Consider the following 25,429-nt stretch of genomic DNA (forward strand, 5'->3'; position numbering starts at 1 on the left):
GATGTAGGTTGTTCATTCGTTCTAAATCTGTTTTTACCCTACTCATCAGGGGCGCAAGATTAATCTGAACCACTGAGTCTAGATCAGCTGTAATTGCCACCCCTAGGTATATTGCTGAGTCCACCACCCTTTGATCATTGCAAATAACATGTTGATTACAGACAATTTGTGTTTTAGAACTATTTAGACTGTATCCTGCCACTTGCCCAAATTTATGTGTCTCAATCTCCATTTCCCTTATTGCCTCGGTGGGGTTGGATGTCAAGATGGCCAAATCGTCTGCATAGGCTAGCGTCTTTGCCTCGCATCCGTTCAGCCTGATAGATGGAATCCTGTAGTTACTCTCCAGCTTGCGTATCAGTGGGTCTAAATAAAGTGCAAACAGGAGTGGAGATGATGGGCATCCCTGTCTCATGGGCATCCCTGTCTCGTCCCACTTTTAATACTGACTGATGTTGAGTATCCCCTATTAACTCTAATCCTTCCTGACGGGTTTTTATAGAGAGTCTGCATTGCTATTATAAAGCCTTTCCCGATTCCACTCCACTTTAACGTGTGCCAGAGGTATTCCCAGGAGACCCTATCAAACGCCTTCTCGGCATCCAAAAAAGCGCCGCCATAGGGTCTCCCAGGATTCCTGCCGCATCAAACATTGTAACAAGCTGTCTAATATGTTGTGTGGTGCTTTTACCCGGGATAAACCCATGCTGGGTGTGACTTACTAACCCCTCTATTACACCAGCTAATCTGCTAGCTAGTATCTTGGAGTACAGTTTCGTATCTGCGTTCATTAGCGTGATGGGTCTGTATGATCCAGGTAGCGATGGTAGTTTGCCCTTTTTTAGGATGACAATGATATCCGCCTCCCCCCAGGCTTCGGGAATAATTTCCCCCCTCTGTGCTCTGAGCATTACATTGAACATATCTGGGCCTATGACTTGATGAAACACTTTGTAGAACTCGATCGGAAGTTGGTCAGGTCCCGCTGCCTTGCCTGAGGGTAGTATCTTCAGTGCCGTGAGGAACTCCTCTAAACTAAAGGGCGAGTCCAGCATCTCCCTTTCCTCCATAGTTGTTCTTGGAGGAGTAATGTCTCTCAGATAGCGTTCTACCTCTCTTAGAGTCCCTGTTCTGCCCCCTGCGTACAGCTCTTCATAAAAATTGTCTGAAAACCTCCCTAATTTTAGCTGTTTCTGAAACTAAGTTCCCACTCCCATCCCTAATCTCCAAGATATCTGAAGCTGCTAATTTTTGCCTAGTGCGGACCGCTAGTAAGTGTCCCACCTTTTCACTTAATTCATACGCAATTTCCTTCTTGGTCAAGTAATTCTCTGCTGCTTTTTTCGAGATTTTCTGTAGCTTCTGCTTTAAGAGCAATGATCTTAAGGAGGTGTTCTTCAATTGGTGTATTCAATTGTAAATTTTTTGCCAATTCTTTTTCTTCATACAACAAATTTTGATAAATTTCCCTAATTTTATCTCTTATCTTTTTCTGCTTATATAGTACGTAGCTCATTGTTTCTCCCCTCACCCCGGCCTTAAAAGCATCCCAGACTACTCCCGAGTGGGCAGTACCTCTGTTGCTATCCCAATACATCCTAATCCAATCTGACATGTGGACCCTGTATGCTTCATCTTCTAATAGAGCTCTATCGAATGACCATTGTATATCCTTCCGGTGTATCTGACCTAATCTAATGGTTAAAACCAACGGACTATGGTCCGATACAATTCTAGGCAGTTTTTCAATCTGAGCCCCTACCGTCAGGGGAGTGGATATCAGAAAGTAGTCCAACTTAACCAACACTTTATGGGGCGCTGAATAAAATGTGCTGCCATCCATACCTGGTCTCAGCTTAACCCAAGGATCCACTAAAGAGTTGTGTATAACCATATCCGACAGTGCCCTATATACTCCTCTTTCTGCCTAAATAATGTCCTCTTCTCTGTGTGAATGAACTGCTGGGGTCATGAATATTAAGGTCCCCACAGCAAATAATTGGTTCGGTCCATAGTGCCAGTTCTGCGTCTAGATATTGGAATATCTCTGGGTCATCCTCTGTGGAACGATATATGGACACTACTGTACATTTCTCTCCTTTAAATTTTATTTCCAAAATTACCCACCTGCCCATTGATCCTCCTTTTTTTTTTTTTAGCACCTCTATCTCCCTCCGTCTTCCTAATACGGCCACCCCCCTGTGTTTAGTTGCTTGCTTTGTTCTTGCCAGAACGTCAAATCCTAGTTGGTCAAGAAGGTACCCCTTGGAATCTTCTACATGTGTTTCCTGGAGGCAGACCAGGTCTAACCGTAATGTTCTAAATAAAGCCGCCACTTTCAACCTCTTTCCAGCATCGTTAAGGCCACTTACATTAATAGTAGCTATCATACAACTCATTAAAATACCTGGAAGGGTTTGCCCATACTATTGTACTGATTATATATCTGGGGTAGATCAACACCCCTCCTACGTATTGCTGCGTTCAGTGATGATTGTGTTAATAATTGTATCGATTGTCTTGCTTGTATCCCTTGTGCGCTAACATGAGTCACTCTGTGCTTCCTTAAGTTTCCTGTCCCTTTTTTTTGTCTTTTCCCCCCTCTTACCCCCTAATAGCCCCATCCCACCCATCCTGACTCCTTCTCCCCCCCCCCCCCTCCACCCCCCCCTCTTACTGGCAAATAGGTCAAGGAGACCTATGTGTAGCCGCTCTGGTTCGTGATGATCGCTCCCCTCTCTCCCTCCACCCAGGTTTTAACCTATATCTCGTGTACCCCCATTACCCCCGCCATCAAATTTCATACCGTGACTTTCTTACCCTTCTTATCTTAGTGAGCTGACTGCTTTAACCAGAAAAGAACAAAAACCAAGCTTGTTTCCTTTCCAGTAAAGAATTGGCTTGGTAGTTTGGTCTGCCCTGTTCCCATGATACACTGGGCCAGGGACAGACTAATTTGCATATAGCCAGGTTCTGAACTGGGATGGTGCAGTGAGCTAAAAAACGGTGATGGATCAAGCCCTGATCTTTTGACTGGGTATGAGTGTTCTGTTTAATTCAGATGCTCTGTCCATCACCACCCCCTTTTCTGAATCGTTTTGGCCACTATAGGAGTGGCAGGGTATGCTCAGACATGAGTCCCTTGCTCACTGCACCATCAGGATTCAAGCAAGCCGGGCCGAAGACGGCTGCAATGCCAGAAACCGGTCCCCGGAAGCTTGTTTCCTTTCCAGTAAAGAATTGGCTTGGTAGTTTGGTCTGCCCTGTTCCCATGATGCACTGGGCCAGGGACAGACTAATTTGCATATAGCCAGGTTCTGAACTGGGATGGTGCAGTGAGCTAAAAAACGGTGATGGATCAAGCCCTGATCTTTTGACTGGGTATGAGTGTTCTGTTTAATTCAGATGCTCTGTCCATCACCACCCCCTTTTCTAAATCGTATTGTCTTTAGGAGTCGATGGTTTCTGAATCTTTTTAGGAACTGGGCTTTCGGTTTCGGTGCAGAGAGAGCTGGTTGTATCAGCACGTACGATCTGCTCGGTATGGAGCTTCCGGAAGGCTTTAATATTTTCTTCGGAGCCGAGCCCGATGGCGGGGCTTTTGAAGCAATGTCTTGGTATCGACTGGGCCCCGCAGGCTGAGTTCTGACTTTAGGCTTTGGTTTAGGTGTTGGGGCTGGGGTAGGGGCAGTCGTACTTACACGTTTACCTGATGGTATGGAGTCATCGGAGTCGTCTGCCTCAGATACGATCTGGAGATCATCGGAATCTTCCTCGGGGACACATGGACCTTCGTCAAAGATATCCACCGGTTCCGGAGCTGATCTCTGCATGTCACGTCGACTGGCCCTCCGATCTCGAATGGTCATTTTGGATCAAAAGGACCCACAAGCTGTGCAGCTCGACTCGTCGTGTTCTGGGGATAAACACAGGTTACACACCTCGTGATGGTCGCTGTGTTGAAATTTTGCTCCACACCCAGGGCATCTTTTGAATGGTGTCCTTTCCATGAGCTGTAGGCCTCGCCACGTGGGTAGGCCCGACGGCCCACGTCGACAACCGGAATCGAAGTGATGAGGTCGAGTCTATGTATATTGAAGATAAAGTTTGTTTTTAGAAAGTTTTGCGCGTTGAAGTCTTTGAAAAGTAGATTTTAGAACCGGAGCGAAAAAGTTGCATCCGAACACAGTGGCGGAAAATAACAATATAAGGATGGAGCCGATGCCCATGCGCACTATCGTCCAAGGGAGGCGTCACCTATCTCGTGACTACAAAGACTTCTTCCAAGACGACAACAACATGCAATCATCCGAGCCCAGCACCAGGTGGCGATCTAATGCTAAGTGTACAATCTGCAACTCATATGCCTCGAACATATTTTTATATTCAGTACACTTTTTTTTCCGAGTAATTATATTTCTTAAGTTGCATCTGTGAACTGAATTACTTTATGCATCTCAGGGTAGGACTAGAAAGCAAAACATCAGTAACATTGTATAGGACTATGACTTCAGGCTTCTCTTTGTGTAGAAGTTTCTGAATTCTCGTGCCAGCTCGTGGTTTACAGATAATTGTCTTTCTCCTGTTAATATGGCATAATATTCTAGCAATAAAAGTGTGTGTTTACCAGGGACTCCTTTTTCAGTTCGCGCTCAACGTGCACAATTGTAGTGATGACTGCCATTGAACAAGAAGTCAGTTGCTGTTCATTTCATTAATTTTGCTTTTTTTAAACCCCTATGTGTACACTCCTTTTCTCTTTGCTAAGAACCCAAGGAGCTTTCGATCGCTAACACTTTCCCGTTTATTTTGAACTAGGCCCTGTGATTGCAAACTCTGTCTTTTCATTAAGAGCCAAAGAAAACGAAGGTCTGTGCCCTCTGGACGATGAAGACCCTGATAGAAGCAACAATGACAGCCTTTCCCAAAGTGAGTGAGAATGGTTCAAGTGTTGCATGAGTTAACGGACAGGGTGCAAAAGTTACTTGTGAATTGATGCTTGTTCAAGGACCCAAAAACGCACACGCACAAGGACAGGCCTGCACCATCCTTGCTTCTTACACAAAATGCATGTTGAATTATCCCCCTCTGTTTACTTCGTGATCTCATATCTTCAGATGTTTCGAACCCAGACGAAGTTGATGTAATTAGAGATGGATTGTGGAGATGTGAAGACATCCAAACAGGGGAAGTACTAATTAAGGCTTCTGAATCGTACTGGATTCTTCAACGCTTCTTGGCACAGAGGAGTGAGTGGCAGAGGCTGCACGAGTCACTAGTGTGGAATTAATCCGATTTGACTACTTTAGGAAGATTTGCTTGTTTGTAAATGACTGGCAGAGCATGGCGACATTCTTCAGATTTTCTCTCCTCCATGCACATGAACAGTTTTATTTCCCTCACTGAATACAATGCAGAAGACGTTCTAGCAATGTGCACCCTCTGCAATGGAAACTAGAGTGTGTCAAGTGAATGGAAGACTGTGTGGGTGTGTGACTGAATGTATGTGTGTGGGGGGGTATACACACTGTGCTTTTTTAACTATCTTCTTAAGAAGAATAACCTCTTACATAATAAACAACGAATCACATAGAATTGCGCCTCTGCATTTTATAAAATGTCTAGAAACCTGTACTTTGCTCAAATGTATAATTATAAGCACGTTGAACATTTTGTTTTGCATAAAACAAAGAATTTCCTTCAATTCCATTTATTGGATGGGATATGTATACTCACCATACAAATACAATCTCAGTGAAATTGCTTAATGCAGTATTTAAATTAAGAAGCTTCTGCTTTTTATAGGTGCTACACTTTCCAAGTTGGACGTGTGTACGGCAAGCAGAGATGTTGTCCCGTGTCTGAAGAATCCTATGAAGACAGACCGAAAGGAGGGTCCTAAATTGCTCTGCACAGAGAGGTGGGGGAATCCTGATCTGCTCAGCAAAGACAGAATTGAGAGCCCTCATCATCTTGATGCAGACAGAAGACGGAGGCATGATCCGCTTGGTACAGACAGCGAGGAGAGTTCTTATCCACGCGAAACAGACAGAAGGAAAAGTCATGATATGCTCAGCACAAGTCAAATGAACTGGTGTAAAGGTGATTTTTTTCATATTTTCTGTAACAAATGAGTCCCAAGATGCTGAGAGTAAAAAATAAATATTTGCTTTAATAGTTGAGGCAGAACGGTCTGAATACAGCCAAATAAACAGCAAGAGCAGTGAAGCTTCATGTTACGTTTACAAGCCTTCCCAGCATCCTCTGGGCTAACTGAATCACTAAAATACAGCAGTATGCAAGCTGGTGTGTATTTCCTTGAGCAGCCTTTGTTCCTTGCCTTACACTAAGGGCCTAATTTAGATCTTGACGGACGGGTTACTCCATTTTATTTTATTTTATTTATTTTTGGAATTTTTAATGCGCAACTAATACCCTTGGGTGTCTAGGCGCAGTGAGATACTCTGGGATGCACAAAATTCAGAGCGTGAACTTATTGGTTGAATAGCCATGTCTTCAAGGCCTTGCGAAAGGCAATGAGTGTTGGTGCTGTTTTAATATGCAAGGGGAGTGTGTTCCACAGTTTGGGAGTTGCTACCAGGAAACGTCTATCTCCCCATGTGGCCGTTCTTGTGCGAGGGACATGCAATAAACAGCTTGCCGCTGATCTTAGATCCTTTCCAGGTATGTACACCTGAAAAGCTTCCTTTAGGAATTTCGGTCCAGTCTGATGGATGGCCTTATAGGTGATACAGAGCGCCTTAAATTTGATTCTGCTCTCCACCCTTAGCCAGTGTAGATGGCGTATGGCTACTGAAGTGGGGTGTCGCCAGGGGATATTAAGTAGGATCCGTGCTGCCATATTTTGCACAGACTGTAGTTTATTCAGAATGTATTTGTGTGTACCAAGGAAGAGGGCGTTTCCATAATCCAGCTTCGAAAACACTAAGGTGGTAATGAGTGTTTTCCCTGCCGAGGCAGGCAGGTATGGCATGAGTTTTTTTATTTTCTTCAACACGAAGAATGCAGCAGAGACCACCTTATTTACATGGTAACTGTTAGACCTGTCTGGATTTTTTGCGTAGTCCCTCCTCATTATTATTTATTTTGTCCCCTTTTTGCCCCTCATACCCTTAATATTTTTGTGTCTACTACTTTTTATAGGTGTTGGTCAAGGGGATAGGTGTTCTTTTTTCCCCCCCCCATAGTCTTTTACCTCAGGCCCAGAGGCCTGTTCTGACAGGAAAGTTGGAACCACACAAAATGGTGGCTTCCAACTGCCCTAACTGTCACACTCAGAACTTGGCCATAGCCTAGCATAGGGCGTTCTAGAACCTTCTGGTCCATTCTGGACCACTGAGGGGCAGCCTATAAAAGGCGGAATGCGGGGCAGCCATTTTGTCTACCTGTGGAAGTCAGCTGGAGGACAGGCTGTAGCTAAGGGTGGGAAAAGGTTAGACTTAGGGTTATGATATGATAAAAATTTATAATGCGCATGAACAATAACCCGCAGGTATCAAGGCGCCTAACAATACAATCAAATTGAAACAGACGTCCTTACATATAGGCTTCTCGAAAGAAGTGAGTTTTTAAAGCATTGCGGAAATTCTGTAGAGATGGAAGGGATCTCAAATCAAGCGGAAGGTCATTCCACCATTTGGGGGCTAGCGTGGAAAAAGCCCTGCCACCCCATTTAGCTCTTCGTACACGGGGGGCTTTAAGAAGCAATTTCCCGGAGGAACGCAGGCTCCTACCAGGGGTATACTGGGAAATAATAGACCCGATGCCTGTGTCGCTCCTGGACTGGGAAGCTGCCTTATTGGTCCACCCCACTACTCCCCTTTTGGTTACTTGTCCTGGCCCCGCTGTGGGAAGTTACCGGAGACCCTGGGCGCCTAGCTTGCCCCTTGTCTAAATTGTACAGGGGAAGTCTTCAGGAGAAGGAGACTGCAGTGCTGCGGTATGCAGTCCTCTGCCCAGCATAAAGATTCCAGAGAGACTGTTGCTGTAAGAATTCCCAGCAGAGAGGGGCTAATCCTTGAGCCCCCCTGTTCTCAGATTGTTAAAAACGTTCTGCTTAACTGCTGTTGTAACGACCCTACTGAGGCCCCCTTCCTACCTGATGTGTTGAGGGCTGAGAGAACGAAGGCAGCAAGAAAACGCGCTGTCCTGGCTCTGGGCCGGCGTGATAGTGCTGAGGAAGCGGAGGCTGGTGGGCAACGTGACGTTCTTCCCCCCGGATTGGTGTGAGGTGAGGCGGCGCCGATTTTGACCTGCAACTGCAAGCCCTGAGGTGAGGAGCGGAGAAGGGCAGCGCAGCGCGACCAGCGCGGTCTCTGTGAGGGAGACGCTAGCTTTCCGCGCATGCCCCGTTGAGCCGCCGGGCTCCGTGAGGCGGAGCCGGATCCGAGGAGGCGGAGGCGGAGAGCGAGAAGGAGCGCCTCGCGCATGACCAGAAGATCAGCGCGTCCCCTGCCAGAGCGAGAAGGAGCGCCTCGCGCATGACCGGAAGATCAGCGCGTCCCCTGCCAGTGCGAGGAGGAGCGCCGGGAGTCCCACGGCGGTAGCTGCACACAAGAGCTTCTCTCCCCCTGCTCGAGCGCCATACAGTGAGGCGGGCGCGAGCGGGGAGGGAGATCTGAGAAGCCCAAAAGCGGCTGAAGAGCTTTGGGGAAATCTGCCTCGGTAGCTGCTGGTGTCACACTGAGGAGAGCTGAGGGGCCCCAGAGGCTGGTATAACTCGCCAGCACGTGGCTCTCTTTTGTCCTAATCACTGTCCCTCCCTCACCCTCTGGTGCAGCAAGAATACCACCGCCTGCTATAAAACAAGTAAGGAGGTGTTCTGAAGGGGGAGAGTGACGCTAGCGCTTAACTTGAGAATAACTTATTCACTGATCAGTTCCACAGTTGTGCAGCATACAGTGGGGAGGAACTTTAGGAAACCCTCAGTGACTGTGTACTATAAGGAGGAGGTTACTGGTACTGTGGGAAACAAGTTTAGTGCGCTGCATAATAACCCCCTTCACTACTTCTGGGGCTTAATTAAATGCTGATTTAAGTGGGTCTATCCCCATTGCATTCAAATAGGTAGTAGAAGACCTGTAATGTTTTCCATGCAAATGAAAGTGTTGCTCTGATCTGATTTAGGAGCTGTTCTTGCCAAATTTTAAAGTAATGCTGTGTTTATAGATGATATAAAGTAAGCTGAGTACAGTCATTACCTAACTGAGTTATAAAAGAGTAAGAGTTATCTGCCAGTTGTCTAAGTGAAGTGTCTATACTATAAATGCTGGTTGTTAATATGATCTAGAGTTGAAAAGTATTCCTGCTTTATTCCACACAAACTGAAATGTAATTTAATTGTGAATCCTAAAAGTAAAAATACAAAGAAATTATTTTTATAAACCAGAACGTATTTTTACAACAAATTGGTGTAGTGTCCTTTTTAAGTGCTATTGCGTGGATTTACTTTTGGGTGGTCTGCAACCTTCACACTGTGCCTCTAGAATTGCTTGTCTTACCCCTAGGCCAGGCTACCCTAGGTGACCTGGCATCTCAGGTTCTAACATTTGGTGCCTAGCGGTGGGATACTGACTTGGTTGCAGCTACTCACTAGTAATTTAACGCAATACACTAACCTACACCAGGAGTTTTCTCCTTGCGGCCCTCCTAATTTGAATTTTGTTTTTTCTAAATTTATTTCTGGTGGTGGGTGGAGGTTAACCTCAGGTCACTTCTTGGTTTTCTCCTGTGAGTTGATTCTATCCCATAGCGAAAGATGGAATTGAATTTTAAAGAGCTGGAAGCCAATACTGTGGCCCAACTCAGGGATTGGTGTCAGCATCAAGGGGTATTTTTTAATAAAGGTGCCAAGAAAGGAGAGTTGCTGACAAGCATAAGGGCATGGGTAGAAGCTCATTTAAGGGAGGAACCAGAAACTGAAGAGGGTGAAGGGGACACTGTCCCTGAGGCTGCATTGTTGAACCAAGTGGGAGGTGGGAATCTGCTGACAGGTCCCAGGATACCTTCAAGGGCAAGCAGCAGAGTCTCAGACAGGGGGTTAACTGAAGCTGAGCTAGAAGATAGGAGGGAGGAGAGGAGAATGAAGTTGGAATTAGCTAGGATGGATATGGAAAGGGAGGAAAGGAGGTTAGCTCATGAGCGAACCATCAAGGAGATGGACCTACAAGCCGTACTAAGGTCTCCCAATCCTGATAATGGTGGCAGCGAAAATAAAGTGAACACCAGGGAATCCAGACCCTATTTACCCAAAGATATCATTGCTAGTTACACCCCAGGTGATGACATTGCCAAATGGTTGGCCGCCTACGAAGTTTCTTTAAGGGCTCACGGGATCTTAGAAACTCACTGGGGAGGTGGGCTGTATAAATACATGCCACCTGCTGGCAGAGACACCTTGTTGGCTCTGGAGCAGGATGAGCAAACCCACTACCCTGCAATGAAGGTGGCACTGGTGAAAAAGTTTGGACTTACCCCTGAAAGGTACAGACAGAAATTCAGGGGAAGTCACAAAATGAGTACCCAGAATTCGGTAGACTTTTTAGACTACGCCAAGAAAGCTTTGGAGGGTTGGGTCAAGGGCAGCGAGGTGAAAGATTTTGAGGGGCTGTACAATCTATTTTTGAAAGAACACCTCCTCGAGAAATGTTTTCCCGAGTTGCGCCAACACCTGGTGGACAGCAAGCTGACCGATCCCCGGAAGCTTGCAGAGGAGGCGGACACTTGGGCAAGTACCCGGGTGTCCTCAAAGGGGACTGGAGGGGATTCTCAAAAAGCCGGACAGGGCGCCCCCCAGAAGAAAGAGGGAGGAGATAAAAAGGAGTTCTCCAAAGGTCCCCAAAATAATTTCCAAGGTAAGGGAGCAGGTTTCACCCCTAGGGCAAACCCGCCCAGAAACCCTAATCCTGGCCAAAGCCAGCAGCCAAGGGTTCCCCACTGTTTTGAATGTGGTGGTGTTGGACATTATAAGGGAGATGTCAGATGCCCAAAGAGACCACCCCCTCCCACCGGAGGAAAGTCACCGGGAGTAGCTAGTGTAGCGCTCGGGGAGGAGTTGCCCTTAGATAAGGGGGGTGAGTGGACGGGTGTCACCTTAGTGTCCCTGGGAGAGCGGGAGATGGTACCAAAGATCCAGGTGCCCCCAAATACTACAAAGTATGGGCAATGGGTTACCATCAATGGCCAAAGAGGGGAGGCTCTGAGAGATACAGGAGCCAGTATGACTATGGTGAGAAGTCAACTGGTGTCTCCAGAGCAGGTTGTTCCTAATGTACTCCACCCCGCCGCGATGGCTGACAGCAGAATGGGCCACTATCCAGTGGCTGAGGTTCCCTTTGAGTGGGAAGGGGTTGCAGGTTCACTTCGAGTTGCCGTAAGCCCTGCCGTGCCAGTTGATTGTCTGTTGGGGAATGACATGGAGCACAACACTTGGAGAGAGGTGGAATACCGGACGCATTCTGCGATGCTGGGTACACCTGACTGGGCCTGTGTAAGCACACGGTCTGCGACTGCCCGGAGAGGGAGTTCGCCTGGGTTGGAGCCTGGAACAATGGCCCAACCCGCTGCCAAAAAGGGACAGAATCGGAGACAGGGACAGCCTGCTTCGGCTTCCACGCCCCATGGGACAGATCGGCCACCTGCGGTGGTAGGCCAGGAGTCCATGGAGGGGGGAGTAGACTCTCTGGAGGATTTACCCATCCCTGCTGAATGGCATGTGGAGGGAGGTCCTACCAGAGAGGAATTCTGTAAGGGGCAGAGGGAGTGCCCTACCCTTGAGGGACTGAGGCGTCAGGCTGAAGCCCAGGCAGCAGGTGATGCTACGGGACACCACCATATTTACTGGGAGGATGGCCTCCTCTACAGTGAACCCAAGGTACCTCTACCTGGCTCATCAAGGGCCTTGGTGGTCCCGCAGCAATACCGAGCCTTTCTGCTGGAATTGGCTCATGCGATACCACTGGCAGGACACTTAGGCCAGGACAAGACCTTTGCACGGCTTGTCCTCCACTTCTACTGGCCTCAGATGAAAGTGGCGTCCAACACATACTGTAGGACATGTGTATCCTGCCAGGCTAGTGGGAAAACAGGGGTGAAGCTAAAGGCTCCCCTGGAACCACTTCCTGTCGTTAGCACCCCCTTTGAAAGGGTGGGCATCGACATTGTAGGGCCATTGGATCCACCAACAACAGCTGGTCACAGGTTTATCCTGGTTCTGGTGGATCATGCCACACGGTACCCAGAGGCCATCCCTCTGAGGACTGTTACTGCACCTGTGGTGGCTAGGGCCCTGATGGGAATCTTTACCCGGGTAGGATTTCCCAAGGAGGTTGTGTCTGACAGGGGGACCAACTTCCTGTCAGCTTACATGCGGACAATGTGGAAGGAGTGTGGAGTGACCTACCGGTTCACCACTCCTTATCACCCCCAGTCCAATGGACTGGTTGAGAGGTTTAATAAGACCCTGAAGGGCATGATAAGAAGTCTGCCGGAGAGCTTACGGAGGAAGTGGGACGTTCTCCTACCTTGCTTGCTGTTCTCTTACAGAGAGGTGCCGCAAAAGGGAGTGGGCTTCAGCCCTTTTGAATTGTTGTATGGGCACCCTGTGCGTGGGCCTCTCAGCCTGGTGAAGGATGGATGGGAGAAGTCTCCCAGAAAACCTCCCCAGGATGTGGTGAGCTACATGCTGTCCTTCAGAAGCCAGATGGCCAAGTTGTGGAAGCAGGCTGCTGACAACTTGGAGGCCAGTCAGGCAGTCATGAAGGAATGGTACGACCAAAATGCTCACCCGGTGGAGTTGGAGCCTGGCCAGAAAGTATGGGTGATGAAACCTGGAGAGCTAAGTGCCCTTCAAGATCGTTGGACAGGCCCATTTGAGGTGTTGGAGAAAAAGGGTAAGGCCACTTACTTGGTGGATCTTAAAACCCCGCGGCAGCCCCTACGGGTGCTGCATGCCAATCGCCTCAAACCCCACCATGAGAGGCCAGAGGTCATCCTGATGTTGGTGACTGATGGTGCTGAGGAAGCAGAAAGCGAGCCTCTCCCAGATCTCTTTTCATGCCAAGAGAAGGATGGGTCGGTGGAGGGAGTGATTCTCTCCCCATCCCTAACTCCTGAGCAACGAGAGGATTGCCGCCAGGTATTGGGGCAGTACTCTTCGCTGTTCTCCCTTGTCCCGGGAAGAACCCACCTGTGTACCCATGATGTGGACACAGGAGACAGCCTCCCAGTGAAGTCCAAGACCTACAGGCTGTCGGACAAGGTGAAGGCTAGCATCCATGGCGAAGTTGCCAAGATGTTGGAGCTAGGAGTGATAGAACCTTCCAGCAGCCCTTAGTCCAGTCCGGTGGTGCGAGTCCCAAAAGCCGCCCCACCGGGCACCACACCTGAACTGAGGTTCTGTGTGGATTACCGAGGACTGAACTCAGTTACAAAGACTGATGCTCATCCAATCCCTAGGGCGGATTAGTTAATTGACCGGCTAGGAGCTGCCCAATACCTAAGTACCTTTGACCTCACTTCAGGGTACTGGCAGATCTCCTTGACAGATGGAGCAAAGGAAAGGTCAGCCTTCTCCACGCCTGAGGGACACTTCCAGTTCTGTGTGATGCCCTTTGGGCTCAAGAACGCCCCTGCCACATTTCAGCGACTGGTGAACCAGGTCCTCTCTGGAATGGAGAGTTTCTCTGCTGCTTACCTGGATGACATTGCTGTCTTCAGTAGCAGTTGGGAGGACCATTTGCAACATTTGCAAGCCGTTCTCCAGGCCCTGAAAAAGGCTGGATTGACCATCAAAGCCAGCAAATGCCAGATTGGGCAGGGGTCGGTTGTGTACCTTGGACACTTGGTGGGTAGGGGGTCAGTGCAGCCCCTGCAGGCGAAGATTGAGGCAATCATGGCCTGGGAACCCCCCAAGACACAGACTGAGGTCCGAGCTTTCCTGGGCCTCACAGGTTACTACCGTCGCTTTGTGAAGGGGTATGGCACTATTGTAGCGCCCCTCACAGAGCTCACCTCTAGGAAACAACCTCGACGGGTAGTTTGGACAAAGGCTTGTCAGCAAGCCTTTGAAAAGTTGAAGCAGGCAATGTGTGAAGCACCGGTCCTGAAGGCTCCCGATTTCTCCAAGGAGTTCATTGTCCAAACAGATGCATCCGAACATGGCATTGGGGCAGTGTTATCGCAACTAAATGAAGAGGGCCTGGATCAGCCTGTAGTCTTCTTATCCAGGAGACTGCTTCCCCGGGAACAGAAGTGGAGTGCAATTGAGAGGGAAGCTTTTGCGGTGGTGTGGGCTCTGAAGAAGCTGCGGCCATACCTCTTTGGCTCGCACTTCCTGGTTCAGACTGACCACCGCCCCCTTCGTTGGCTGATGCAAATGAAGGGGGAAAATCCCAAGCTGTTGAGGTGGTCCATCTCCCTACAGGGAATGGACTTCCGGGTGGAACACCGGCCTGGAGTGGACCACGCCAATGCAGACGGTCTCTCCAGGTATTTCCGCCTTAGTGAAGAGGACTCCCAAGGGGTTGGGTAGTTCTCCCCACTTTCAGCTGGGGGGGACGCGTGTTAGACCTGTCTGGATTTTTTGCGTAGTCCCTCCTCATTATTATTTATTTTGTCCCCTTTTTGCCCCTCATACCCTTAATATTTTTGTGTCTACTACTTTTTATAGGTGTTGGTCAAGGGGATAGGTGTTCTTTTTCCCCCCCCATAGTCTTTTACCTCAGGCCCAGAGGCCTGTTCTGACAGGAAAGTTGGAACCACACAAAATGGTGGCTTCCAACTGCCCTAACTGTCACACTCAGAACTTGGCCATAGCCTAGCATAGGGCGTTCTAGAACCTTCTGGTCCATTCTGGACCACTGAGGGGCAGCCTATAAAAGGCGGAATGCGGGGCAGCCATTTTGTCTACCTGTGGAAGTCAGCTGAAGGACAGGCTGTAGCTAAGGGTGGGAAAAGGTTAGACTTAGGGTTGACCTCCTGGACTGGGAAGCTGCCTTATTGGTCCACCCCACTACTCCCCTTTTGGTTACTTGTCCTGGCCCCGCTGTGGGAAGTTACCGGAGACCCTGGGCGCCTAGCTTGCCCCTTGTCTAAATTGTACAGGTGAAGTCTTCAGGAGAAGGAGACTGCTGTGCTGCGGTGTGCAGTCCTCTGCCCAGCATAAAGATTCCAGAGAGACTGTTGCTGTAAGAATTCCCAGCAGAGAGGGGCTAATCCTTGAGCCCCACTGTTCTCAGATTGTTAAAAACGTTCTGCTTAACTGCTGTTGTAACGACCCTACCGAGGCCCCCTTCCTACCTGATGTGTTGAGGGCTGAGAGAACGAAGGCAGCAAGAAAACGCGCTGTCCTGGCTCTGGGCCGGCGTGATAGTGCTGAGGAAGCGGAGGCTGGTGGGCAACGTGACGTTCTTCCCCCCGGATTGGTGTGAGGTGAGGCGGCGCCGATTTTGACCTGCAACTGCAAGCCCTGAGGTGAGGAGCGGAGAAGAAGGGCAGCGCAGCGCAACCAGCGCGGTCTCTGTGAGGGAGACGCTAGCTTTCCGCGCATGCCCCGTTGAGCCGCCGGGCTCCGTGAGGCGGAGCCGGATCCGAGGAGGCGGAGAGCGAGAAGGAGCGCCTCGCGCATGACCAGAAGATCAGCGCGTCCCCTGCCAGAGCGAGAAGGAGCGCCTCGCGCATGACCGGAAGATCAGCGCGTCCCCTGCCAGTGCGAGGAGGAGCGCCGGGAGTCCCACGGCGGTAGCTGCACACAAGAGCTTCTCTCCCCCTGCTCGAGCGCCATACAGTGAGGCGGGCGCGAGCGGGGAGGGAGATCTGAGAAGCCCAAAAGCGGCTGAAGAGCTTTGGGGAAATCTGCCTCTGTAGCTGCTGGTGTCACACTGAGGAGAGCTGAGGGGCCCCAGAGGCTGGTATAACTCGCCAGCACGTGGCTCTCTTTTGTCCTAATCACTGTCCCTCCCTCACCCTCTGGTGCAGCAAGAATACCACCGCCTGGTATAAAACAAGTAAGGAGGTGTTCTGAAGGGGGAGAGTGACGCTAGCGCTTAACTTGAGAATAACTTATTCACTGATCAGTTCCACAGTTGTGCAGCATACAGTGGGGAGGAACTTTAGGAAACCCTCAGTGACTGTGTACTATAAGGAGGAGGTTACTGGTACTGTGGGAAACAAGTATAGTGCGCTGCATAATAACCCCCTTCACTACTTCTGGGGCTTAATTAAATGCTGATTTAAGTGGGTCTATCCCCATTGCATTCAAATAGGTAGTAGAAGACCTGTAATGTTTTCCATGCAAATGAAAGTGTTGCTCTGATCTGATTTAGGAGCTGTTCTTGCCAAATTTTAAAGTAATGCTGTGTTTATAGATGATATAAAGTAAGCTGAGTACAGTCATTACCTAACTGAGTTATAAAAGAGTAAGAGTTATCTGCCAGTTGTCTAAGTGAAGTGTCTATACTATAAATGCTGGTTGTTAATATGATCTAGAGTTGAAAAGTATTCCTGCTTTATTCCACACAAACTGAAATGTAATTTAATTGTGAATCCTAAAAGTAAAAATACAAAGAAATTATTTTTATAAACCAGAACGTATTTTTACAACAAATTGGTGTAGTGTCCTTTTTAAGTGCTATTGCGTGGATTTACTTTTGGGTGGTCTGCAACCTTCACACTGTGCCTCTAGAATTGCTTGTCTTACCCCTAGGCCAGGCTACCCTAGGTGACCTGGCATCTCAGGTTCTAACAGTAACCAAATGATAACTTGTTATCGAAGATAACTCCCAAATTCCTAACCTTAACAGCAGGAACCGGGGGGGAGCCCATCTGACTGGGCCACCATGTTGAGGACCATTCGGGGGAGATCTTACCGAAGGTCATCACTTCGGTCTTCTCTGCATTAAGTTTCAGGCAGTTACTGTGCATCCATGATTGTACATCCAGTAGCCCCTCCTGAAACTTAGCTGCCACTACTGGACCATTCTTGTGTACTGCCAACACAAGTTGGGTGTCATCTGCGTAGGTAGTCAATCGCATCCCATGAGATTTAATGACCCTCGCCCAAGTCCGCAACGTAGATATTAAAAAGCGTGGGACTTAGCGAGGATCCTTGAGGGACCCCACAGAGCAATTCAGAAGTGGGCGAGTAGTAGTTGCCCAATTTGACTGCCTGTTTACGATTGACTAGGAAAGAGGCTATTAGATCTTTAGCCAGATGACTGATTCCAAGGGCTGCGACACGGTCGACCAAGATGACATGGTCGACCGTGTCAAAGGCAGCAGACAGGTCCAACAAGATAAGCACTGCCACGCCTCCCGAATCCATGATCTCTCGAATTTCATCCGAGGCTTTTACCAATGCTGTCTCAGTTCCGTGTTCCTTCCGGAACCCGAACTGAGTATCATCTAAGAGCTTATGTTGTTCAATGAACTCAGAGAGCTGTTTATTCATTATTGCCTCTATTATTTTGGCAGGGAAGGGAAGGCAGGCAATAGGTCTGTAGTTGGAGGTGATGGTAGGGTCTAAGGAAGGCTTCTTAATCAAAGGTTTAACAATAGCCTTCTTCCAGATCTGTGGATAGACACCGGTTTTAAAGATGGAATTGCATATGTTGGTCAGCGGCTGAGTAACCACATTGTGTAGTTGGTTCATTATGGTCGGAGGGCATGGGTCCAATGGAGAGCCTGATTTAATCCTGCCAATAAGTATGTTGACCTGATCTTCGGTAGCTGACTGAAACTGAGTAAGGGAAGGATACTTCAGTGCTGGTTGAATGGTTAAATCAGCGGTTCTTCCTGCCAGCTCTTTGGAGAAGGTGGAATAAATATCCATTACCTTAGTGGTAAAAAATGTGGCTAGTGCGGTGCAAAATTCCTGCGAATTCTCTATTGTAGATCCAGCTGGAGGATTGGACAGAGAGTTCACCACTTGAAATAGCATCCTAGCTGAGTTCTGTGCGTGCTCAATTCGACCAGTGAAGAACAGATTCTTCGGTATACTGATGGCTTTTTTATATATTGCTAGAGCACTTTTATATTCTAGTTTAGCCGAAGGACTATAGTGCTTTCTCCAGCGTCTTTCTAAATTTCTACAGAACTGGCGCTGGAGCCGTAGCTTCTCTGTGTACCATTGAGCAGAAGGAGTCGCTCTGTTGGGGCGATAGATTTTTTCAGGTGCAACTTCGTTCGCTGCTTTTGAGATCCATTCCTGAAATTTAATGGACATGGTTTCAGTATCGCCTCCGTTTTCCGGGGCTGATGACAACAGAAGATTTGAAAGATGTGGTATATCTACATTTTTCCACATCCGCGCCCCCACTGATGCTCTAACGCTAGTCTGATGGGGTTTGAGTGGTAGCATCCGAATCCTAAAAGTAATGGCTTGGTGGTCAGACCATATCAGAGGTAGCATTGCTCCCAGCTCAATGCTTTGATCATTAGTGAACAGGCCATCCAGCGTGTGTCCGGCTTCATGCGTGGGGCCCTTCACCAGCTGCTGCAGTCCTATTGCCTGCATATCAGTAATAAGCTGGGATGTATCTTTATTTTCCATATTTTCCAAAGGAAAATTGAAATCCCCAAGAATTGTATAAGTCGGGGATTCTATTACTGATTCCATAATTTCAGTAAGTGCAGCTAGGAATTTAGTGCGCGGCCCAGGTGGCCTGTACACCAGGGTTCCTTTGAAAGCCTGTTTATGAGTAAGATTAATAGTAAATGCGATGGCTTCGCAACTGGTACTTTGAATAGGCTCATATTTGGCACGATAAATGTCCCTATAAATAATGGCTAGGCCTCCGCCTCGCCCCGAGGCTCTATCTTGTCTAGCTACGCTATAACCTTCAGGGGTAGCTTGCACAAAATCTGGGCCTGATGGCCTCCATCACAACGGTGACAGATATCCAGTCCGCCTATATATAAATCACATTATATCTGATGGGATTTGTATTTCGGCGCACAGGATATCCGTCACCATTGTGACAGTCACCTGTCCACCATGATCTACATCTGGCAGTTTCAATCAGTGCAGATCTTCAGGAGAGCACACTCACAATGCTCTTGAAGCTCAGTGATGTAAGACATCCACTCACAAAGTCCTCAAAAAGGCTGTCCAGTTTCAGGCCACAAGAAGAAACTGGTTGCTAAGCACACTCCGCTGTGCTTGGCAAATAACAGGCTCCTTCATCCCCACAGATTCAGGCATTGCACTTGGACACAGGAGGTTCTGCAGATCTGTTGTTTCTTGCATTAGAATTAAACACAAAACTTTATTATACAAAGCTTTCAAAGTGGCAGGTATAATGTGTGCAATTTAGAACACTTCAGTTTCCGGGAGACCTCCACCCAGTTTGGTGCCCCTTTTCCCCCTAAATCTTTATATGCCTGTGAGGCTACCAATATAAGTGAAATTCTAGAGGCCGGACACCAGTTCTGTAGATTGGAGGTTGTCGGTTTGTATGGCTGATTAAGTTGAATAGGTTGTGCTTTTTTTTTTTTTTTTTTTTTTTTTTTTTTTTTTAAATGCGTTTACTTGGTTAGAAATGTATTATCAGCTGAGTACAGGAATAAACATTTTGGGCCATTGTCCCTTCTCTGGCAAAAGGCTTAAGGCAAAATTATAGGCACACCACACCGCGCATATATGTTAAATCACTTGTAATAGTAATTTTAAAAAATTCCTAGCTATCGAAACTGAAATTTTCAGTTCTCTTAAGGACACTGAGGCGAGGATTACGGTGTACTTTCTTTACTTCATTAACAGCAGTCATTTAGCTAAACAACAAAAGTCTTCAGTTCCCATAACCCTTAGGGAAAAAGTTAACACTTTAACCACAAACAATGTTAAGTCAGTTAAGGCCAGGACCTCTCAATAGTCCTTCCTCAATGTTGCCGCTTGCTCTAACTCTCTGCGACTGCAGACAGATAATGGCATCCTAACTCCTGTTTCAACCCATCAGATCCTAGAGGAAATGAACGGAAGTGTATTAAACTGGAACCTGAAAGTTCCTGACACAAACAGATCGAGAAGAAGTCATCATCATCACAATATGCATCAAAACCCCATGACTCTAACTATAAAAGAGATGAGTTATACCCACATAAGCTGTCTCATCCCAGGGAGGGAGAATGTAATAACAGGTGGGTTAATCCTCGCCTCTGTGTCCTTAATAAGTTAAAACTTTCTGTTACGCTAATTAGGACATTTTTCATTCTATGACAGGACTTGAAGGCGAGGATTATGCTGGTTTAAAGCTTACCCACAACCAGCGAAGCAATGTTAGGGACTGGTTTAAAATAAAACCACTTAACGGCAGAATCTCATGACCAGTCCTCTGCATTGACGATATCTTCCAGACGAGCTCCTCTGATGAATATTTTGGTACCAATGCCAGCTTCATGCGTGGCCCATCAAACCCATCTGCCAATGGTAGGTGAATAGACCGCCTTCAATGGTTTCCTTTGGACTATCAATAGTTGTTTTTCCCCATGGGGGTGGAGGTCGACCGTCAAAGCTTCATAACTCTTCATACACCTTGCAACTCACAGCTTTGAGAAATCTGGATAAGAAGGGTGATTAACCATTTGAAAATTACGGTTTGTATGTCGTGATATATCAAAGGTGACCCCATCTGGGGTAAATACTCTACTTGTTATGTCCAGTGCTCTGATGTCTGAGACACGCCTGCATGAAACCAGGCAGCGAAGAGTAGTGAGCTTGGTAAAAAATTCCTTCTGTGAGAGGTACTTATTGGACTGTCAAGACAAGAACAGATTAAGAACCTTGTTGATATCCCACAAAGCAAAGAATTTTGGTTCCGGAGGAAGGGATAAGTGAATGCCCCGCAAGAATTTCTTCACCAGAGGATGCTCCCAGACTGGATGATCACCTATTTGAGTGGCCAGCTGAGATCGAAGCATTGATGGATCTTTAGGCAAGACCCTCCAATGCCAAAGAAGCAAGCAAATTGAAGGTGTGGACAATTTCTGACCCCCCCAGCATTTAAATTTCGTTGACACCTGCCCAACCATCGAGCCCTTGCAGATCTATAACCCTTGATGGTACTGTTGGCCCACACCTTAGGGAGGAGGGATGGAGCCTGTCTCGACAGTCCTGGGACTTTCTAGCAATCCCTGTAACCCTCCATGCCATAAGATACAGAGACCCCTCCAAAACAAGATGATGGGGTTTTACCTTTGGATCCAAGAGGAGATCTGGAAATGGGGTAGATGTTTTTCAAAATCCCAAGAAAGTTCCAATAGAACAGGATACCTGACTTGTGATTTCCACATCGGGGACAAAAGGACGATGTCTGCCCCCTGCATGCGTACCTCAGCCAAGAGGCACATGATCATCACGAAAGGAGGGAAGGAACAACCCTGTTTCTGTTGCCAATCTTGAAAGAACACATCTATGGCTGCGACCTCTGGGCTTGGTCACCAACTACAAACTTGGGATTTGATGGTCCAGGCTCGATGAAAAGGGCTCCACCGTCAATGGGCCCCATCTGTCCCATCAGCCTGAAACAAAGACTGTGCCAATCAGCTACTTGATTGGTTACCCCTGGGAGATGTTCCGCCGTCACCCAGACCTGATTCCCGAGGCAGTAATCCCAGACGTTTCTGGCCAGATCCGAGAGGTTCTTGGATGAAGTACCCCCTAGATGATTTATGTTGCGCACTTCCTCTACATTATTCATCTTGAGAAGGACACAACATTGCACTTGGTCCCTGGTCCAACACCAGACGGAGAACCATCCTACCAGGAGTTCAAGGCACTTGATATGCATGGATTTTTCTTGATATGATCATCTTCCTCCTGTGGAGAAATCCCCACATCGCTCCCCCAAGCCCGTGCCACTGGCATCAGACTCTATGACTAGATCCGGAAGGGAGCCGAATATCGCTTCACTATTCCATGCCTCCAAATGAGCCAGCCACCATTGAATCTCCTCTCAAACTTCCTCTCATAAAAGGACCATTTGAGAATATGTGAGTCCCCATCTAAGTTGAAAGGCTTTTGGTAGATGGAAGGCCCGATAATGGAGGGAAGATGGCCTATATGGAGGATGACAGAAGTCCCTCCACGCTAGCTACCTGGCATAGGATGGTGGAAGGCTTGGCCACCCAACAGTGCAGCTCATGCCTGATCTTGGTCAATTTCCTCGAGGGAAGACTGGGGATGGCTCGTACTGAATCCACCAAGAAGACCAGGAACACTAGAGACTGAGAGGGCGTCAGAACCGACTTCTGTTGGCAGTCTCTCGGTTTCATAATAAACCATCTGTAGATGCACAGAGATTCTGAGGGCATTGGTCCATCAGGAGAATGTCGTTCAGGTAGCTGATGAGGCAGATGCCCCTGATCCTGAGGAATTGTACCACTGGGTGTATTAGTTAGGTAAAGCACCACATGGCGGACGCAGACCAAAGGGGAGAACGGTTAAATCCAACGCATCCTACCGCCATTTAAACTGGAGGAATCGGCGGTGGGGAGGAAAAATCGGGATGGTTGAGTATGTGTCCTTGAGGTCGAGATGCGCCATCCAGTTGCTGGGCTGAAGGAGGCCCCTTAAAAGATGGATACCCTCCATCTTGAAGTGGTGGTAAACCATATAGAGTCCATTGCAACATTTGCATTGACCAATCTGTGCATTTGGAAAGCTTCATATATAAGGGATAAAGTACCCCCTGCCATACATTATAAGGATATGCAAGTCACCGAGGAGTTCTATAACCATATCGAGGGACAAGACCGAGTTGGTTTATAAGGTTATGGAACTCCGAGGTGACTTACAGTATCCTTATCATGTATAGCAGGGGGTTCTGTATGCCATATAATACATGGTTATACCATCACCATTCTCACAAAACACTTAAAACCTTGGTGTATAGCTCTTTCACATGAAAGAGAGAGAATGTTTTTAAAGATGAAGTGTATAAATAGACCATTTAGTGAAAAATTAAACACACCAAAAACCTGTTAGATATTAGTTGCAAAAAGATATTAGAAGCAGTTCAAATCAAATCAGTTAAAAAAAAAAAGCTGCAGTAGTTCAGAATGTATAGAAACATGCAGAAAAATTCGAACTTTTCTATAATTATGTATGGAATGCAAAAATAATCATGTTCTTTCTGCTAGTCACTTTAAGCTAGAAATATGGAGCAGATGGAAAAAAAAGCAACACCTCACTTTTATAACATTAAACAGCTGCTCCTAGACCTGACCTGCCTTTCACTTCGGCTGCTGGCAGCAGGCAATGTGACGCCAGAACTCGACTGTAATAACTTAATGAAGTCGAGTTCTGATTTCTTTTCTTTATAACCGGTGACTGGGTTTGTCACAAGTTGCCGATTCTAAAGAAATTAGAGACAGGCTTTTAAGCAGGGACTGCAGAATCCCTTGTATTATAACAGGTTAGCGGAGACCTTTTTCAGGAACCCATGTCTAGTTGGGTGGTTTTCTGCCTAGTACCATCCCCTCTTAGAATTATTGATACAGAGAGCCTCGGTAACTCCAGGCCAGTGGAAATACTTACAGTTAAAGGATTTTGTGAAATAACGTGCAATAATATGTGTTTCTGCACTGATTTCCTTGTTTCATCTAGTATTTCTCCCCGAGACTTGCCTACTTGTTGCCAAAGTTTCTAGGTCAAATATTTCTGAGAAGCTTAGTTAACAAGCTTCTTATAATCTCAATGGGGTTGGCAGCTCTTCCGTCAAAGCATCTGACACTCATCTCTGATATTTTTGTCTATTTGTGAGACAGAGGTGGTTGAGATGATTAGGCTAAAACTCTTGGGCTAATACAATTCAGCCTACTCACCAGGTAGGTCCTTACAAGAGGTCATGTGATCCGGCTACCATCTTTAAGATCGCAATCTGAAAGCAACGGAGTTCGGAACTAACTCACACTTTTACCCTGTACCTCTTTTCTCTACCCGTCCTTCATGGAAACAACAAAATATACTTAGATTGGTTGGATTTTTCTCTTTTGGTATTGTAGACGAGGAGAGGTGAAAGTAGATAATTAGTAGGAGAAAACAATGCACTGTACCACTGCAGCAGAAACCTTGTTTGCAGAAGCACACTGTGTATTCAGCCAAAGAGAGGCAGGGTCTAGGACAGAAGCGTAGAGGATAGTAACCTTTGCTTTTTCTACTGAATGTTAAATAGCTTTGTGATGCTTTGATTGATGTGAAATCACTATTTGATATCTCCATGAATACAGAACAAGATCTCACCATAGTGATGATCTCGGACAGCATCAAAGAGGAGGAAAAGCCCTTTCCCATGGCTGAACTGAACCCAGGGGATGTTAAAAACTTTCCAGGAACTGCAGGTATGTCCTCTTTTCTTACTTCTAATCACAACTGTGGAATAATTCACCAGAGTCAAGAAGATCAATGATATTTGGCCTCTGATTGTATTGGTCCTGTCACAAGGACTAAAAACAAGTCACTGATGTGGCTTTATTGACCAAGAAAGACTGTAAATATATAGTGGCACATTACGCCCTAGATAATGTACCAAATCCTACCTTTGTGTTTGGCTTAAAGATTTTTGTATCTGCAGTCGTCTTTTAATGTCAATGCTAATTCTGAACTTCTGTTCACTGTGCCTAAATGTAAGTTGTCCCAAGAGGGGTCCAGAGCCTTCTTGTGTTGTAATGATCTTCCGTTAGATTTAAAGAAAGAACAAATATTTTGGCAGGTATTCTGTTGTCTTCTCAGTACAATTTTTGATTAGTATTGTGGGATAAATTGTAATGGTTTATTAAGCAGATGGATAGCTCGATAGATCCGTAGATAAAGCAAACATGACTGACAGGACTAAAATATACTCTCCCGCCTGGACTACGGGAACGCCCTATATATAGGAGCCCCGGCAGCAGTGATCCACAGGCTTCAAGTTACACAAAACTGTGCCGCCCGACTATTGTATAACATTCCTCGATGGCAGTCAGCCAAGAAAGCTTTGAAAGAACTTCACTGGCTTCCAGTAGCGGCCAGAGTGCAGTTCAAGGCCATGTGCATTGTGTTCAAGTCTTTTCATCGCACTGGCCCGGCAATTCTGCACCCTATATCTATGCCTTATGCCCCGGCTAGAGCTCTGCGCTCTAGTTCTTTACAGCTTGCGACTACTACTAAAGTGAACAAAGCCCGCTGGGGCGGTCGCTCCTTTTCCCATACTGCGGCCAAGCTGTGGAACTCTCTCCCCCTCTCCCTTCGAGAGAACAATAACCTTATGTCTTTCAGAAAGGCTTTAAAAACGCACCTGTTCGCAAAAGCGTGTTAATTCACCCTGAGCCCGCCACAAGCAATCAGTCTAAAGCGCTGCGAGGCCTCCGGGTTCATTTCATTTCAGGACTAAAATATTATGACCAAGTTCACTTGTAGAAGTCCAGTTGCTCTTCA

The 25,429-nt window shown here is 47.1% G+C and overlaps 1 protein-coding gene across 2 annotated transcripts in view; it reads left to right on the top strand.

Annotated features, from left to right (window-relative positions):
* Positions 1–25,429, top strand: part of LOC144772339 (uncharacterized) — a 68,647-nt gene that overhangs the window by 16,896 nt on the left and 26,322 nt on the right. For both annotated transcript variants that reach the window (XM_078656587.1, XM_078656586.1), the window contains exons 3-5: positions 4,819–4,929; positions 5,806–6,102; positions 24,244–24,354. In XM_078656587.1, the coding sequence (XP_078512713.1) occupies positions 4,819–4,929; positions 5,806–6,102; positions 24,244–24,354 (519 nt within the window). The remainder of the gene's footprint in view (positions 1–4,818; positions 4,930–5,805; positions 6,103–24,243; positions 24,355–25,429) is intronic.

This window comes from Lissotriton helveticus, chromosome 8 (genome assembly GCF_964261635.1).
Source record: "Lissotriton helveticus chromosome 8, aLisHel1.1, whole genome shotgun sequence".
Classification (NCBI taxonomy): domain Eukaryota; kingdom Metazoa; phylum Chordata; class Amphibia; order Caudata; family Salamandridae; genus Lissotriton; species Lissotriton helveticus.